Here is a 19,596-nt window from a genome sequence, read left to right as displayed (position 1 = left end):
AAGGGACTGTATATTGGCTTTTAACATGGTTTTCATTTTTATTACGGTTAGAGCAAAAAAAAAAAAAATATATATATATATATATATATATATATATATATATATATATATATTTTTTTTTTTTTTTTCTTTTAATTATTATTATACAAGATTTATATAGTATATACAGTTTGTGCAGTGCTTTACAATATGAGGGAAGACAATAAACATATATATATATATATATATATATATATATATATATATATATATATATATATGTAAATGTGAAATATTGCATATTATTATTTTGCATTCTCCTTTTCAGCCAGTAGGTGAGCGTTAGGTCTATTTTTCAGAATCTCCCTATTACAATTAAGTGCTTGTTGCTTACAGAGTTCACTAGCTCAAGATGAAATTCACAGATACACGCACATGAATAAGTCAGAAGAGTGAGTCCTCTATTATTGAAAGTCCATTTCTGAGGTTTCAGTCAGACAAAGCCAGGAAGAATCTATCTGCCCCTCCAATATAGGGCATTATTATCCACTCCTCAGGGATATTGGGTCCACTATATTGTTCAATGTATCCTTAATGTCTCATCCAGAGCTGGTATATATTATATTCCTTTTCTACTCCTCTCACGAATGCTCATACAATAAAGAAGATGCTATCATTGCTCAACATGTTTTTTCTATATAAAGTGTACAATTAAAAATAAAATGTTAAAAATGCCAATTTACATGTACTAGTGCCTTCCGACCAACACTAAGTCTATCCAGCAACCCAAATCTGAAAATGTGCCGCCGCTCCATAGCTGGGGCTAGCATGCATTCCAATTCTCAGCTGTGTTGTACGCAAACCAAAGGGATCATGTGTGTATTGCGTCGCTGTACCTCGACATGTTTTGCATGAAGATGCGTCATCAGGAAGCGCGGCTATCATTATATATATAGCATGCGAGTTTGCTGGCCAATCAAGCATACCATGATCAATAAACCGGGTATTGGTACTTTTGGCAGTGTGGGCAGGTGCCAAGTCCTTCTGGAAAATGAAATCCGCATCTCCATAAATCTGGTCAGCAGAGGGAAGCACGAAGTGCTCTGGAATTTCCTGGTAGATGGCTGAGATGGCTTTGGACTTGACAAAACACAATGGACCAATACCAGCACATGACATGGCTCCCCAAATCATCACGGACTTTGGAAAATTTTGCATTTCATTTGAAAATCTAGACCCCAGAGTCTGGAGGAAGAGTGGAGAGGCACAGAATCCAAGTTGCATGAGTTCCAGTGTGAAGTTTCCACAGACAGTGTGGAAAGAAACGCTTGAAATATATCACTCTGTGTGTAACGCATCTATATAAAATATATGTATTTCACCTTTTCAATTGAATTACTGAAATAAATAAATTACCTTTTTGATGATATTTTAATTTTTATGAGATGTACAGTTGTGTTCAAAATTATTCAACCCCCAATGAAATTGATTGTTTTGGCCAGTTTGACATTGATTTTGATCATTCAGTCATCCTGCTTACAATTAAATCAAAGAGGCACATGTAGGTCAGACAAATATAACATAACATTTATAATGAAATAACCACAAATGTCTTTTCTGTGCTCACATCATTATCAGTTTTATTCAACCCCCAAGTGACATTCAATCTTAGTACTTAGTACAACATCCTTTTACAGTTATAACAGCTTTTAAACGTGAAGCATAGCTTGACACAAGTGTCTTGCTGCGATCTACTGGTATCTTTGCCCATTCGTCATGGGCAAAAGCCTCCAGTTCAGTCACATTCTTAGGCTTGTGCACTGCAACTGCTTTCTTTAAGTCCCACCAGAGGTTTTCAATCGGATTTAAGTCTGGTGACTGTGATGGCCACTCCAAAATGTTCCAGCCTTTAATCTGCAACCATGCTCTAGTGGACTTGGAGGTATGCTTGGGATCATTGTCCTGTTGAAAGGTCCAACGTCTCCCAAGCCTCAGGTTTGTGACGGACTGCATCACATTGTCATCCAATATCTCCTGGTACTGAAGAGAATTCATGGTACCTTGCACACGCTGAAGCTTCCCTGTACCTGCAGAAGCAAAACAGCCCCAAAGCATGATTGACCCCCCGCCATGCTTCACAGTAGGCAAGGTGTTCTTTTCTTCATAGGCCTTGTTCTTCCTCCTCCAAACATAGCGTTGATCCATGGGCCCAAACAGTTCTAATTTTGTTTCATCAGTCCACAGAACACTATCCCAAAACTTCTGTGGTTCGTCCACATAACTTTTGGCATACTGCAGTCGACTCTTCTTATTCTTTGGAGACAGCAAGGGGGTGCGCCTGGGAGTTCTGGCATGGAGGCCTTCATTACGCATGGTGCGCCGTATTGTCTGAGCAGAAACTTCAGTACCCACATCTGACAAATCTTTTCTCAGTTCCTCAGCAGTCACACGGGGACTTTTCTCCACTCTACGCTTCAGGTAGCGCACAGCAGTCGAAGTCAGCATCTTCTTTCTGCCACGACCAGACAGCGTTTCAACAGTGCCCTTTGCCTTGAATTTGCGAATGATGCTTCCTATGGTGTCTCTTGGTATGGTTAACATCTTTGCAATCTTCTTATAGTCATTGCCCTTCCTGTGAAGAGTAATCACCTCTTCTCTTGTCTTCCTGGACCATTCTCTTGACTTCACCATGTTTGTAACCACACCAGTAAATGTCTAGAAGGAGCTGAGTATCACAGTCATTTTAAAGCTGCCTAATTGGTGCTTATTAGGCTTTATTGCTGCTCCCTGACATCCACAGGTGTTTTCAATACCTGATTGAAAACACTTCAATGAACCTCTGTTCTTCAGAGTGGTAGTCTTTAAGGAGTTGAATAATTGTGTCAATGAAGAATTCACAAAAGAAACATTTACTACTGTATTACAAAACCAATTGATGTCATTTTAGTTGCATATGGTTCTTTAACCACTTGCCGACCGCCGCACGACTATCTACGGCGGCGGTCAGCCCCTCACAGGCAAAGTGACGTAGGTCTACGTCGCTCGCCTGTGAGGGTTTAGGGAGCGAGCGCGCGCCGCCGGAGGCGCGCTCCCGCTCCCGCGTGGTCACGGACCCCCCCGCGCGCGTGACCGGCGGACCCGATCGCCGCCGGCCACTCTGCGATCGGCGGGGGAGAGGGAGATAGTCAGGCAGCTTGTGTAAACAAGCTGCCTGTCATTCTCCTCTCTGTATGAGAGCTGATCACATGGATCTACTATGTAGATCCATTGATCACTCCTCATACAGTTGAAGCCACAGCCAATCACAGTTAGAATCACGCCCCTAGGGACACACACAGCCCCTCCCTCTCAAATAAAGTTAACCCCTTCACTACCAGTGCATTTTTACAGTAACATTGCATATGTATAGCACTGATTACTGTAGAAATGTCACTGGTAACCCCAAAAGTGTCAAAAATGTCAGTCAAGGGTCCGATCTGTCCGCCGCAATGTCGCAGTACCGCAAAAAAAATCGCAGATCGCCGCCATTACGCGTTAAAAAAAAAAACAACAAAAATGACAAAAATCTTTCCCTTTGTTAGTAAACGCAATAACTTTTGCGCAAACCAATCAAAATACGCTTTTTGCGATTTTTTTTACCAAACATAGGTAGCATAAAACAAATTGGCCGAAAATATTAAAAAATTTTGATTTTTACATTTTTTTTTGGGGGAATTTCATATAAAAAAAAGGGAAAAATATTGCTATTTTTGCAAAATTTACGCTCTTTTTTTGTTTATAGCGCGTGATCAAAAAATCGCACAGGTGATCAAATACCACCAAAAGAAAGCTCTGTTTGTGGGAAAAAAAGGACGCCAAATTCGTTTCGGTACAGCGTCGCACGACCGCGCAATTGTCCGTTAAAGTCACGCAGTGCCGAATCGCAAAATGCCCTCTGGTCGTTTAGCAGCCAAATCCTCCGGGGCTTAAGTGGTTAAGAAGTCCTTGTAGGATTTCATTCTGAATACAATTACAAATGTACACTAAATTCCCTAAAACCCTTTACAGCATTGGGGGTTGAATAATTTTGAACACAACTGTACATGTATATGTCTTTTTGTAAAAAGAAGCTTAATATGTTTCTAAACTGAAAAATAAAAATGTAATATTATTGCAGGTTGGTGTGTTGGTGGTTGCATTAGTTTATTTTTTCGGGACTTTTTTCCTTTATTATTATTTATTATTTTTACCTGGTGATCCTGCCAATAACTTGCTTCTTGTGCTAGGGTAACATTGCTTACATACTCTACTATCTATCTATCTATCTATCTATCTATCTATCTATCTATCTATCTATCTATCTATCTATCTATCTATCTATCTATCTATCTATCTATCTATCTATCTATCTATCTATCTATCTATCTATCTATCTATCTATCTATCTATCTATCTATCTATCTATCTATCTATCTATCTATCTATCTATCTATCCTAACATTCACTTTATTGAAAGTGCTGCCCGTAGCTTTAATGCTTTAGTAGGCTTTTTCAGGTTTTAGCAATAGGTTTAAATAACACATGCTGCACATCAACAATGTGAATTACACAGTGATGCAAACAAATGTCACTACCATTTTTCCTTGCAGCACATTGCACTCATGTGCCCTTGCAGGTCTTCCTGAGCCCCACTATGGAGGAGACTCTAACAGGGCTCAAAGCTGTAAAAAAAGGTGCTTATGCTCAACAAGTTGAATAAAGACAACATAACGATTTACCAAGAAAGTAAGGGTGACTCGACGGCGGGCCGGTCTCAACTCTTCATCCATGGAATAGACCCGGATCTTTACTGTGGATATAAAAAAAATAGACATTAAAGGGCACCTTGAACATGCACTATGGACTTGATTTACTACAGTAAGAAGTGAGGGAACATGAAACCAAGAGAGCCTGCATGTATTTTAGAAAATCAGTCATAAGCTGGAAAAAATAGTACAGCTTTTCCCTTTTTTTGGTTGGATGCTTGGAGAAAACATGGGGGTACTTTGTGTTTCTTCAGCTCACTTCACACATTAGTAAATCTCTCATGTTTGAGGCATTATCTATGTAGTGTTCATCTAAAAGCATATTGAAACATAAGAACAGTGGTGGCTGCATTGATTTTCATTTTTGAATACTTTTTTAATTCTTTTTTTTCACTTGTAGATGCTGCCAATAACAATATTCTTGTCCTATTGTGAGAAATGCTTACTTACTGCATTGTATCAATGGAGGAGTAGCATTTTCACTCCAGGTCAAGAGGTTTTTAAGGTCTGCAGAACACCTTAAGCTGGCTACAGATGGATCAAATCTTGGCCAATCCCGGCTGAACCAGCTGACATTCAATCCATCTATGGGCAAGCTGGTTGTACTGAAGTCAATCCATCAATCGACTTCAGTACAACCCGCCTGTCATATTTTTTTTTTTCATAACTATCACTGCCGGCGGCTATAGCAGCCAGCAGTTACTATAGTGTTCTGCCAACAGAGAAGGCTCCCCGCTGGCAGAACACAATAGCAGAGCAGAAGGGATTCTCCCAGCAACACTGATTGTTCACCATAAGTTCCAGACAATTGTCCAACAACCAATGGATGGCTTACAAAGCTGAATGATATACCAACGGCAAGGTGTAAGTGGGTTAAAATTATGCCAGTTAATTGCTTCTCCAAAACACTCAGGTAAAGGTTAATTCCTTTCCTGGTTCTTTGTTTTTAGTGGAGTATCTGTGGGTCTGATCCACTGGTCCTGTGATTTAAAAGAGGGACAGTGGTCCAGAGCAAAGAGCCACCCGAGCACAGAGGCCCAGAGCCCATAACAGACCCCTGTTAGTGAGAAGATCAGAGAACCACACCAGAAGGAGTGGAAGAATGTCGCAAGCTACTGCTGTGATGTAAAAGGTAATCAGGACCTGGAGTTCCTCCGTGAAGAAACCATCACTGGAAAATTCCACTTTTGGATCCCTTAATCGTACATGGACCTTTTGAAGCTATGCCAGGGCAGCACATAGCCTGAGTTAGGATTATGGGCCATACACACTATAATATTTTCTGAAGACTTTTTCCTTTAGACTTACCAAAACCATATAATATGAGGTCAAACCTAAACACTTTCAATTTGTATGCAATCTGGCAGGCCCTTGCACTACATAGAAAAGGTAAATCTGAAGGAAAAATTCTTCAGAAAATCTTATAGTGTGTATGGCCCTTTAGGGACGTAGGAGAAAGACTGTTTTTGTATGTTGTTTGAGATGTTTTTGGGAACTTTTCTAAGTAAACCCTTGAAACCTTGTTCCCCTCTGGTCTGGAGTTACGCAGGAGGTGTAATGCAAGTATCTGTCACCTTCCTACAGTTTTGGTCCCTGGAGCTACTTTGGGGGTATGAAGATGTCAGTACTAAGGTTGGTGTGCAGATACAAGTGGTTACCTAGAGTAATTGAGATTGACCAAGCAGCCTGTTGTGAAGTGTGTGCCTGGGGCAGGAGAGGGAGCCTCTTCCAGGAGAGAGTTGTTGCTGGCACTCTCTCTCTCTGTGAGCAGTCTGTCTCCTAAAGCAATGGGAGTGAACTCTTTCCGCAGAGGTCCCCAGCCTGTAAACAGGTAAGGAAGAGGTAAAGGGAGTGCACTCATTTAGTCCATGCTAGGTTACTAGGAGTGAGGTAGTGGTGATATGCAGGTGGATGTGGACAAGGCTCAGTGTATCCCTCCTAAATGCAAGTTACAGAGAAGGTGTACATAGTCATGGGTACCCAAGACAATTACAGTGCAGGTGTATGTGTACTAAAAATCTTCCCCCAAGGCAACCTCAAAAGTTTCCCAGGTCATTGATGGAAGCGGCACAAAGCAAAGGTACTCCATGTGTAATGCAGTGACCTTATTCCAAGTACCTAGCGTAGCCCAGAAGAACCCACGCCGGGGGTAGTCCTCTCATGTGACCTGAGCTTGTCACCCAAAAAGGTAATAGGAAAACATGGAGGAAAGGTCCATCTTCGACCCTACCCTCCCTGCACTTTTGTCGCCCAATGTGGGGTTATGCCTATGGCATACCTCTGAAGACCACCACTAAATAGACCATTGCAATAGCTAGTTAGTTAGAACTTATCCAGGCTTGTCCAGCAATACTCCACATGAACAACACATGTCTGTTTCCTAATTGGCTCCTGCATAAGGCTCCATTTCCTGATTGGTGAATTTCGTGACAAGGGCGTATATATAGCAACCGCACTCAGAACCATTGACTTTTGTCAAATGGGCTTCTTGGAAAATTTAGAAAATGGGCTGCAACAGCTCATCAGTGTATTCTGACAGCGGAGGAGTTCCGCTGTCAGAATACAATGGCACAACAGGGAGGATTCCTCCATCCACCTCGCTTTTGTGGCCAGGGGCTTCAGGTCACTGGCTGAAGGAAAAAAAAGTAATCTATGGCCAGCCTTAGTCTGTGTGGGGATAAAGATATCGTGAGACTGTCCAGAAAATCCTGGAATGAGCCATTACACCGTCTCATTAGAAACATCTAAATAGGTAAGAACATTTTTAACATTTTTTTTTAGATATGGGGTGTGAATGGGAGCACATAACAAACTGTGAAAGTGAGATTCCCTGCCACTATATAAATGGGTTTAAAAAGCACACAGCACTCTCAAAAAGTCAGTTTGAGAAGCGCCAGCAGATATTTTGTGAGCAGAGAAAACTGTGTCTTGGGCTTTTCATGGATTTGGTTCAACATCAGGGCCGGAAGCCTGAAGGTTTCAAAGAGTATCGGATAGGATGGAGCCTTCAGTCCTGTGTCCAGGTTTCGCTAGTAGCCTACAGCCTGTGTGAGTGGACAAGTGGTCGCGATTGTTATAAGCCAGATCTGAGCATAGCTCAAGGCAGTTGCTGACATTTGGAGACAGACAACTCCGAGGAGACCTTTTTGTTTCTGTCAGAAACTGCAACCCTGGTGAGGGCAACTTCTTGTCCAAAGGCCTGGGAAGGTCACCTCAGCTACGAGAGCCTGGGAGACCAAGAGAGGGTCTGAGAGGCTGGGAAAGCCCAGGCAGCTAGCGAGTCCAAAGAAGCTGGAGGAAGTCGGGAAAACTCTGTGAGAGTGAGCAAAGTCAGGGTGGCTGGAGAACCAAATTTGTAGGCCAGGAGTGAGCCCATGCAACCAGGTACTGCAATTGGGGCTGAGTGAGCCTAAGAGCTAGATGGCTCTGTATGTTTTTATTAGTTGTGTTTGTTGAAGAACCCCTGTGTGGGTAGCTTGTTTCCTTTTAAAAAAAACCCTTAAACCAAAGTGCAGACTACCGTGGACTCACTGTAAAAACGCATCTACCACTGAGCTAAACACTTCCAAGTTCACAAAACATATAGTGGGGCTGCAAAAGTAGAAATACTCTTTGAGGTCAAGGGGCCTTCTAGCTCTTTAGAAAACTCTTGAGCAAAGTCTATCCCTGGTTATCTAATTTAGAATTCAGCTTCACATCTGCAGAGCCAGGCAGTGAACACTTTAGACCCCAGAACTTTTATTAGTCACTTCTGCTTGGAGCACGGTGTCTACACACAGATAGTAGTGGGTATTTGTAGACTACCCAGTACAGTCAGTACCAGTCAGTTAATCCATAAAATATAATCACTAAGCAGAAAGTACAGCCTGCATATGAAATAAGCAAAAATGGCTGCCCTGTGTACATATACAATAAAAATATAACAGAATGCAGATTATTTAGGAGGTTTCCTCCAGGGGAGGGGTGCATTTCATGATATTACCGGATTGGTCAGGCGTGTAGACAGCTTTGTCAGTCTGGATGAATAGGAATCCATTTTGGTAAATAACTGGCACTTTTTCCTCTTTGGTAAAAGATTTTGATTGTGCTTGAAGGTAGACATAAGGTATTACGCCATCTTTCCGCGGTAAATCTTTTGGCTGAATCTGCAGAAAACAAGAAATGGAATTCAGCAAATGATATATATATATTCATAGCTGAATGAAAATCTGTAATTGCCAAGTGCAACCAATCACTGAATTGTTCACACATTCAGTCAAGTTGTACAATCCCCTCAGGTCACCTTAAACGGTAAGTTTATCTTTATGGAAAATCTGTAAGGTGACCTTATAATGGACCCCCTCCCCATCTCCCTCAGTCCCGCTGTACTGTGGTCACACGAAGGGCCGAACCGAGAATAAAATCCAGCCCTGGAAAAAATTTCATACCAGCCCCATAGCATTATTAAACCAACCCAACAGCATAACGTCATTATATTCTTATAATGTTAATCCTGCGAGCAAAAATAGGGTCTAGTGTAATAATAAGTAATGCAGCAGGTACAGCACTCTCATAAATGTAAGGTAAATAACAAACAAAAAGTGCCACGCAAAACAATGGGAAAAAATTAAAATGTGAAGGTATGCGTGCAATTAGAACAATGCAAGATATGTGTGCGATTTATATGCAATGTGCAATAGTGCTTAATATAGAAAATATAAATCGATAATAAACGTAAAAATTTCGTAAACAATATTCACATTAATGAGAATAAGGTGCAATTCGTGCATAAAAAAAGTAGTAACGGATATGACCATAAAACATGCACACCAAAAAAATGTGAATATAAATGACTATAATGTACACAATACTAATATAAAGTGCTGAGTGTGCAAAAGTGGACACAATGAAACATAACTATATAAATCCAAGTGAATAAATGATGGCTGTGGCTAAGCAAAAAATAGCTATTACTTATTAAGGTGCTGATGACGTTTTCCCGTGATGAAAAAAAATATATAAAGTAAATATATTGCACTCTCCAGAGGTGCACACGATCAAGTCCGTGGTAAGTGATCCAATGATATCCTTTGCAGTGATAGGTGCTTTCACCTCTCCGACCTTTGTGACTGGGTCCTCACCTCTGCTCCTGCGACCTAGTGGCTAAGCATAGGTCTAAAAGCGCAATATGCCCCTCAAGGGCCACCTTTGCTGGAGCCACGGAGTATGCGTCAACCCCTCAGTGAAGCGCCACTCTCCGGATAACACCCCTCATGTAGTTGTAACATGAAAGGAAGGGGGACTCGAATAGTGCTAATACCTCTTTAAATTTATTAAATGATAAAAAACATATAGACAGGTACTTACATTTAAAAGGTGCTGACAGTGCACCAAACTAGAAACAGTGGAAGATCTGTAAAAACTGCTCCTGTACTTCCTGGATACAGCAGACAACCGTCCGGCCCCTCCCCTACGCGTGGCAACACAGGGTCACGTGTCTTTCTCAGGGGGAAATTTTCATTTCAAATTTTTTATGCATGAATTGCACCTTATTCTCATTAATGTGAATATTGTTTACTAAATTTTTACTTTTATTATCAATTTATATTTTCTATATTAAGCACTATTGCACGTTGCATATTCATTTCACACATATCTTGCATTGTTTTATTGCATGCATGCCTTCACATTTTTATTTTTTCCCATTGTTTTGCGTGGCATTTTTTGTTTGTCATTATATTCTTGCTCATAAAAGGGAATACCTTATCTATATAAGATATAGATAAGACAGATATAAAGGCATATAGGGCTTTAAAAGTGCAAATGCTGGTTAAAAGTGGTAAAAGTGCAGACATAATACAGGAGGTGGTCAGAGGCTGTGTGGACATGGTACAGGAGGACGTGTCTGAGACTGCGGACATGGTACAGGAGGACATGTCAGAGGCTGCGGACATGGTACAGGAGAACATGTCAGAGGCTGTGCGGACATGGTACAGGAGGACATGTCAGAGACCGAAGACACAGTACAGAAGGAGATGGTCAAATGCTGCGGACACTATACAGGAGGAGATGGTCAGAGGCTGCAGACACAGTACAAGTGGTGATGGTCAGAGGCTGTGGACACGGTACAGGAGGAGATGGTCAGAGGCTGCGGACATGGTACAGGAGGACATGTCAGAGGCTGCGGACATGGTACAGAAGGAGATCTCAAATCCTGCGATAATGGTACAGGAGATGCAGAGGCTACAGACATGGTACAGGAGATGCAGGAGCTGCGGACATAGTACAGGAGATGCAGGGGCTGTGGACTTGGTACAGGAGGAGCTTTCAGAGGCTGCGGGCATGGTAAAAGAGATGCAGAGGCTGCAGACATGGTACAGAAAGAGATGGTCAGAGGCTGCAGACATGGAACAGGAGATGTCAGAAGCTGCGGACATGGTATAGGAGGACATGTAAGAGGCTTCAGATATGGTAAAGGAGGACTTGTCAGAGGCTGCAGACATGGTACAGGAGGACATTTCAGAGGCTGCGGACATGGTACAGGAGGACATGTCAGAGGCTGTGGACATGGTACAGGAGGACATATCAGAGGCTGTGGACATGGTACAGGAGGACATGTCAGATGCTGTGGACATGGTACAGGAGGACATGGCAGATGCTGCAGACATGGTACAGGAGATGCAGAGGCTGCGGACATGGTACAGGAGATGCAGGGGCTGTGGACATGGTAAAGGAGACGTAGGGGCTGTGGACTTGGTACAGAAATTACAGAGGCTGAGGACATGGTAGAAGAGGAGATGTCAGAGGTTGCGGCATTGTACAGGAGATGCAGAGGCTGCCGACATGGTACAGGAGATGCAGAGACTGTGAGCATGGTACAGGAGATGCAGAGGCTGCGGGCATGGTACAGGAGATACAGGGGCTGTGGGCATGGTACAGGAGATGCAGGGGCTGCGGCCATGGTACAGGAGATACAAGGGCTGTGGGCATTGTACAGGAGATGGAGGGGCTGTGGAAATGGTACAGGAGGAGGCAGCGGACATGGTACAGGAGATGCAGGGGCTGCGGGCATGGTACAGGGGATGCAGGGGCTGCGGACATGGTAAAGGAGATGCAGGGGCTGGGACATGGTAAAGGAGATGCAGGGGCTGTGGGCATAGTACAGGAGATGCAGGGGCTGCAGGCATGGTACAGGGGATGCGGGGGCTGCGGACATGGTAAAGGAGATTCAGAGGCAGCGGGCATGGTACAGGGGATGCAGGGGCTGCGGGCATGGTACTGGAGATTCAGGGGCTGCTGGCATGATACAGGATATGCAGGGGCTGCGGGCATGGTACAGGAGAAGCAGGGACTGCAGGCATGGTACAGGAGGAGTCAGAGGCTGCGGGCACGGTACAGGAGACGCAGGGGCTGCGTGCATGGTACGGGCATGGTACAGGAGATGCAGAGGCAGCGGGCATGGTACAGGAGATGCAGGGGCTGCGGGCATGGTACAGGAGATGCAAGGGCTGCGGGCATGGTACAGGAGGAGGCAGAGGCTGCGGACATGGTACAAGAGGAGGCAGCGGGCATGGTACAGGAGATGCAGGGGCTGCTGGCATGGTACAGGAGATGCAGAGGCTGCGGGCATGGTACAGGAAATGTCAGAGGTTGCAGACGGGTCTTAATGGGCTGTGATGAGGCACATGCCACCACCGGACGGAACACCACTGCTGCCCTACATTTAAAAATGCGCCGCCCAGCGCCATTACGTTACTGCACATGCGTCTGCCTGAGAATGGCCGAGCGTGCACGGCTTTCCCGAGCGGCAGCGGCGCATGTGCAGTTGACATGTTGGCTGGGCCCGGCGACAGCCATATTTTTTACAGGCGCTGCTGCCCTCAAAGTAACCCCAGGGTAGGCAGCCGTGCTGACTACCTGTAAATTTCCCGGTATCCTGGTAGGCCAGTCCAGCTCTGGTCACGTGACCAAACGCCGCTTCACCGGTCCTGGTTTTCCCTCCTCTCCTTGCAGCGCTGACAGGACGGGCTAGACAGATTCTGATTGGTCAGCCCTGAGAGATATGGAAAGGAGAATAAGACACAGGGATTTATAAACCCCGGACCAGGTGAAGACGTGTTCCAGTCCCTAACAGAGCAGGATCGTGGGACTACAGTAGTAGAGCGGGACCAGGGGGATGGGAAGGGGGTCCAGGGTAAAGTCACCTTACAGATTTTCTGTAAAGGTGAATTTACACTTTAAATATTATGTTAACTCAACATTTCATATTCCTGATATGTGCCTGCTGTACCATGTAGTTGTATGAAAAAGTATCCTGTTCTCTTTGTATTGCTTCCTTTGTTTAAATACCTGATGTTACTGTCAGTCCCTCTGCTTTTTTATCAAAAACTATCCACACTAGGCATTACAGCACAGTGTTGTCAGTTCTCTAGCTGAGCTGAGAACTCAGCCTGCTCTCCTCCAATGATCAGACTTGTCTTGACATGCCCCCCTGCATTCACTGGTGATGTTTCTCCTCCCTTAGCTTTTTGAGCTCCCTATGTAGTAGATAAATGAGGGCACTTATAAAAAAGGGGAAAATGTTATTTATAATGTTTCTTTATGTATACACAAATGTTTTCGGCTTTCATTTCTATTTTAAACTGAATGATTTGTTTTACAAGGTGAGTGTTTATATATATTTTAATATGAGTATTATAAAATACATTGCAGCAAGTTAGGCATCCTTTTTAAAATACTTCTGGCATAGGGCTTTATTCTTCTGTTGCATGATTCAATACAGTATAATTTCTTAAAAAAAAATTTCAGGCAAAAAAAATGTTTCTCCCTTGAAATGTGGGCACTCCCCCCCGGCATGGGAGAAATGTTTTTATTTTTCCCTGTAGTTCTTCTTTAAAAGGTTAACTGCTTGTTTTTGTCTTGGAGATTTCAGAGCAGAGATATACTTATCTGATCCGCTGATCCCCCAAGTGCAAAACCTGTCCCCACAGCTCCTGCCCCCCTGCACACTAGCGATCTAGCGAATGGACTGTTCCTGAAGTCATCACATTCATAGACCTGCTCTGCATGTGAGGACAGCAGGAACAGTCCACCACTGGATGTGGGGGAATGCAGTTTTCCTGAAGGATCGGGATTGGGAGAAAACATTTTATTTCATGGAGTTATGCTTTAAGCCTGTCTGTAAGCCTCTTGTGAGGGGGATTGCAGTGAGCTCAGAGACATGGTGGCCAGTGCTGTATTTTGGCCTAGGCCGACAAGGCCCAGGCCTAGGGCGGCACTTCGCAGGGGGGCGTCAAAAAAGCCTTAGACTCAATTGGCCACTAGTTGCTAGAGCTGCCTCTCTCACCCCCCTCTCTTTCTCTCACCTACCCCCTCGCTCTCTCTCTCATCCCCCCTCTCTGTCTCATCCCCTCTTTCTTTTTCTCATCCCCCTCTCTCATCCTCCTCTCTCTCTCTCATCCCATCTCTCTCTCATCCCCCCTCTCTCTCCCTCACATCCCCCCTCTCTCTCATTCCCCTCTCTTTCTCTCTCTCATCCCCCTCCCTCTATCTCTCATCCCCTCTCTCTCTCTATCACTAATCTCCTCTCTCTCTCACTCGACCCCTCTCTTTCTCATCCCCCTCTCTCTCACCCCCTCTCTCTCTCTTTCTCATCCCCCTTCTCTCTCTCCCTCCCTCACCCCCCCTCTCTCCCACCCCCTCTCACCCCCCCTCATGTGAGATCTCAGGGGTTCAGGCTGGGACTTGTAGTCCTTCAATTTTGGAGGGAGTCACATCCATTAAAAGGAAGGAGTGGGGCACCTTTACATAGGAGGGGGGGGGGGGGCGCCCAGTTTTAGTCTTGCCTAGGGCAGCACAAAACAAAAATACAGCACTTATGGTGGCACTGGAATTAGGGAACATACTGGCTACAGTATATATTCACCATTTTTAGGGCTTTTGGGAAGATGGGGATACTGGAGACAACAAATCTGTTTAAATCAACTGAATCTGTTATAAAGAACAGAGCCCATACATACCCGGAGGTTGACCAGCCCTTGAAAGTTGTTGGCTGAAGTCAGATCAACGCTCTGCACAGCATACGTTGTCCTTTTATCTGGGAAACTGAGCAATGAAATTTTTATCGGGAAATTTTCCTTTTGCCCAAAAGCCTGAATGACTACAGTTTCCTGTGCTCCAATTCTCCATAGTCGGGGCCCTGTCACCAGGTACCTGCAGGGAAAAGAGATGCATGTGAAAAATGAAAATTAGGAGTACTCTTCTGGGGCTTCAAGTGTGCTAATTAAACTCTTTATGAAGAAGATAAACTCATTCTAAATACTTTCAGGGGTTCATCTGTGATTTTATTTTTTAGCTTGTTAACTTTCACAGAACAGCCAAGAGCAATATGCTATCTAAACCCTAATCTGTTATGACCTTTGCTATAATGGAGTGTTGTTGGGGATGTGCTGCAACCAACATAACTTTGTGTGGCAGCATTACCTGTAACAACCATTAATTCCGTCCATCTTAGCACAGCATATCTAAATAATTAATTACTCATAAAGGTGTCAGGGCTGGGCTCACAGCAGCTCTCTTCTCAGGCTGCTTGGCTGTCGGATAATTGTCAGCACTCATTGTTTCCTCAGTGGCTCACCTGGTTATCATAATCTGGTACTAAGTCCAGCCTAAAACCAGCCCCTTCTGGCTATTTGAGCTGCCTTGTTCATTCCTTTCCTGCCTTCGCCTGGTCAACATATCTGGAGTTTGTCTGTTGTGTTCCTGTGAAAGACTTTGCCCGACTTATGTCCCTTCTGGTTCCTGATCCTGTTCCTCTGCCTCCAACTATGCTGATTTCTGGTTTCCTGATCACTGGCTCGTCTGACTTCCAGTTTTGGCTTCTGACCCCTGGCTTATGTTTTGACTACGTTTACTGTTCTGTACAATTTTTTACCATTACATTAAAGGGGTGATGTTTACTGAATTTTCTGTCCCAGTCTGATTCATGGTTCCTGACAGAAGGACAAGAATTGTGTGGACCATGTGTCACAGCAACTAAACACATTGATTCCATGGCCAATTAGTAATGAGTAATAATGAGGCCACACAGGAAAATTGATTTGTAGCCCACTGACTCGCTGATGCCCTAACAAACAGACACAGGCTATTCTAAAACAAGGACAAACAAAACCTGTTGTTGATGGATTAATTCATAGCAATCTGATAGAAATGCCTAAACTGCAAGGGAGAGCTGGGCAAAAGAGCATACAGTTAACCATCTTTTTTAACTAAATTGATAACCATGAATATCCAGCTGCAATAAAACTGATATCTCCAGTTAAGTAAAGCTTGCCATACAAGTAAAGTGGGGTACACACTAGTAGAAAATATGTCGAAAATTCCCGTCCGAGGTAAAATCGTACGAATTTCGGCTAGTGTGTACACAACTTTCAGCAGCCGATGCCGACATTTTCAACGAAAAAAAACGGAGAGCCAAACACCAAAATTTTTATCGTCCGTCCCCAGACGACCAATTTTCGTTTAATGTGTATGCAGTTCATCCGCAAAAAATCGGATACGAAAGACCGTGCATGATCTGAAGTTGCTGACGACCCGGAAGTCTAGGAACAAATGTCCCAAAAATAAAAAAAATCGGGCGAGAAATTTCGTGAACATTATGAACTGTCAACTAAAAACGTTTATGACCGCTGAGCATGAGAGAGAAAAATCGGAGGATATTTCGTCCGATTTTTATCAAGTGTGTACGAGCCTTAAGGAATTCTTCCCAGCCGTCTGAGAAAAATCCATAGATTCTCCCATTTATGCTAAACAATGTAACAAAGAATCTACCTCTGCTGGCTATTGTTTTCTGAGAGCCAACACTCATAGCTGCCAGGATACCCAAACAGTTACTGCAGCAGATTACCTGCAGTCACTATTCGGCTACCTTTTATCCACCTGGTTCCATCAATTTTCCATTTGAAATTTGTAGAGCTGGGTCTTGTTGGCATGGCGACTGAGAGGGAAAGTGTAATAGCCATTTTATTTATCAAACATTTTTTTCTGATTAAGCAGATATATTGGATGTATATTTTGTTAGAAGTCATATTGTGTAATAGCCGTATGCTTGTGCTAGAATGCCATTTACACCTCCAGCTGGGAAGATTACTATCTCTGCCTTTGAAGACCTGTTCCCCCAAAGAGCCACTGGAAGTGACAAGCCTATGTGAACTATTCACATCTCAATAAGATTCACCAGAGACACAGATGGAACTTCAATGAAACATTGGATAGCTGGGTTTCACCCATTGTAGAATATACAGTATCTCACAAAAGTGAGTACACCCCTCACATTTTTGTAAATATTTTATTCTATCTTTTCATGTGACTAGAAAAAGGCAGTTTTGGGACTTTAAATGAGACACAAGCCAGGTAAGGCTCTGCTTCTCCATCCCTGTATATGGAAATTAAGGAAAAAGGATTGGGACTTTAAATGAAGTGCGTGAGAAAGAGGCACGCACCTCATTTAAAGTCCCAATCCTTTTTCCTTAATCTTTTCATGTGACATAACTGAAGAAATTATACTTTGCTACAATGTAAAGTAGTGAATGTACAGCTTGTATAACAGTGTAAATTTGCTGTCCCCTCAAAATAACTCAACACACAGCCATTAATGTCTAAACCGCTGGCAACAAAAGTGAGTACACCCCTAAGTGGAAATGTCCAAATTGGGCCCAAAGTGTCAATATTTTGTGTGGCCACCATTATTTTCCAGCACTCCCTTAACCATCTTGGGCATGGAGTTCATTAGAGGTTCACAGGTTGCCACTGGAGTCCTCTTCCATTCCTCCATGATGACATCACGGAACTGGTGAATGTTAGAGACCTTGCAGTCCCCCACCTTCGATTTTAGGATGCCCCACAGATGCTCAATAGGGTTTAGTTCTGGACACATGCTTGGCCAGTCCATCACCTTTACCCTCAGCTACTTTAGCAAGGCAGTGGTCGTCTTGGAGGTGTGTTTGGGGTCGTTATCATGTTGGAATACTGCCCTGCGACCCAGTCTCTGAAGGGAGGCGAGCATGCTCTACTTCAGTATGTCACAGTACATGTTGGCATTCAGTGTGCTGGTAGCACTCATGCAAGTATATTAAGTGACAATCACCTGCGCCAATGTCTTTTATAATATTAAATAATAAATAGTGAAACTGTGTATGAATATTAAGAAGGAGAACGCAGCTGCTCAACTTTCACCATAAAGGAAAAAGAAACGCTAAACACCATAAACAGCAGCGCAGTAATCCTCTCACGTGTAAGTCACCCTACTTCAATAATACAAATTATATATACTCACATAATATGAATGCAAAATTTGTGCAATATGTGCAATAAATAAATAAAGTGCAATAAATTAGCCGCTACCTGCGGTATTACTGAATTAATCTCCAATTAATTATGTATAAAGTGCATAACCTAAAAAGAATATCGGTATAAAGTGCATATATTTTTGGACAAGTGCTCCAGTGCTCTCAACTCAACACCAAGTTCTCTATATGGACCACTTATGTATTTATACATGTTGATCATATCCCCCTTATTCTCCTCTTCTGAAGAGAGAATAAATTCAGTTCCTCTAATTTTGCATCATAGATGAGCTCCTCCATGCCTCTTATCAGTTTGGTTGCCCTTCTCTGCATTTTCTCCAGTTCCCCAATATCCTTTTTGTGAATTGGTGCCCAAAACTGAACTGCATATTCCAGATGAGGTCTAATAATTTGTACAGGGGTAAAATGATATCTCTCTCTCTGCAGTCCATAACTCATTTAATACAACAAAGGTTTTTGCTCGCTTTGGCTCACACTGCTGACAATCAAAATCAATAAGCCAATGAGAAGAGAGAGAGGCAATGCTGGGTCATGGCTTTGTGTCTAAATGGACACAGGAAGTTGCGGCTCGGCTTTGATGCCCCCAAAGCAAGCTGCTTGCTGTGGAGCACTCAACAGGAAGGATGAGCCAGGAGAGCCGAAGAAAGACCCGAGAAGAGGAGGATCTGGGCTTCTCTGTGCAAAACCACTGCACAGAGCATGTAAGCATGGCATGTTTGTTGTTTAAAGCGGAGTTCCGGGCACAAAATCGATATTTTTTTTTTGTGCCCGTCCGCTAGTTCGACATCACCTGAAAAGGAATTGGATAGTTAGGTTTTTTTTTTTGTTTACTCACCTTGTAATTGAAGATCGTAAATACTCACCTCAGTGTACTTCCTCCCTCAGCGCCGTGGCTCCGCCGTCACTTCCTGTCTCGCGATGATTCCTGGGAGCTGAACGTCATCGCTCCCAGGAATCAATGCGACGGTGTAACGTGAGAATTACCTACCCTGTGAGAATTACCTACCCTCGTCACTTCCGGCCAGAAACAGCTGAGCAGCGCAGCAGTGCGCATGCTCAGAGCCCCGGATACCTAATGGAAGAACAAAAGGAGCTTACTAGTGCGCATGCGCACTAGTATGAAACGATCACGGTGTACCGTGAAAAAAACCTACCAACGCGGCGCTTACATAAAACAGCTGTGCTGAAATACGAGTCATCTCCGCTCCTGTCCCGGTCACTTCCCTGCTCTCGGCAAGTAAATATAAAAGCGGCTTTCGGCTCCGTGATGTATGTTTTCATACAGCCGCCGCCGCTTTTATATTTACTATCCGAGAGCAGGGAAGTGACCGGGACAGGAGCGGAGATCACTCCTATTTCAGCACAGCTGTTTTAATGTACCCGCTGCATTACATACAGTGCCGAGTACCGGAAGTGACGAGGGGTAGGTTTTTCTCACGGGTAGGTAATTCTCACGGAACACCGGCACCGGCCCCGCTCGTCACTTCCGG

The 19,596-nt window shown here is 43.7% G+C and overlaps 1 protein-coding gene across 1 annotated transcript in view; it reads right to left on the bottom strand.

Annotated features, from left to right (window-relative positions):
* The window catches only part of C5 (complement C5), a 129,686-nt gene that overhangs the window by 102,176 nt on the left and 7,914 nt on the right, over positions 1-19,596 (bottom strand). Inside the window, exons 2-4 of the mRNA XM_082263322.1 lie at positions 14,762-14,954; positions 8,746-8,908; positions 4,737-4,807 (exon numbers count right to left, since the gene is read on the bottom strand). Coding sequence (XP_082119448.1) covers positions 4,737-4,807; positions 8,746-8,908; positions 14,762-14,954 — 427 coding nt within the window. The remainder of the gene's footprint in view (positions 1-4,736; positions 4,808-8,745; positions 8,909-14,761; positions 14,955-19,596) is intronic.

This window comes from Pelophylax lessonae (genome assembly GCF_965119305.1).
Source record: "Pelophylax lessonae genome assembly, chromosome: 7".
Taxonomy (NCBI): Eukaryota; Metazoa; Chordata; class Amphibia; order Anura; family Ranidae; genus Pelophylax; species Pelophylax lessonae.
This window is presented reverse-complemented; position numbering and strand designations above follow the sequence as displayed.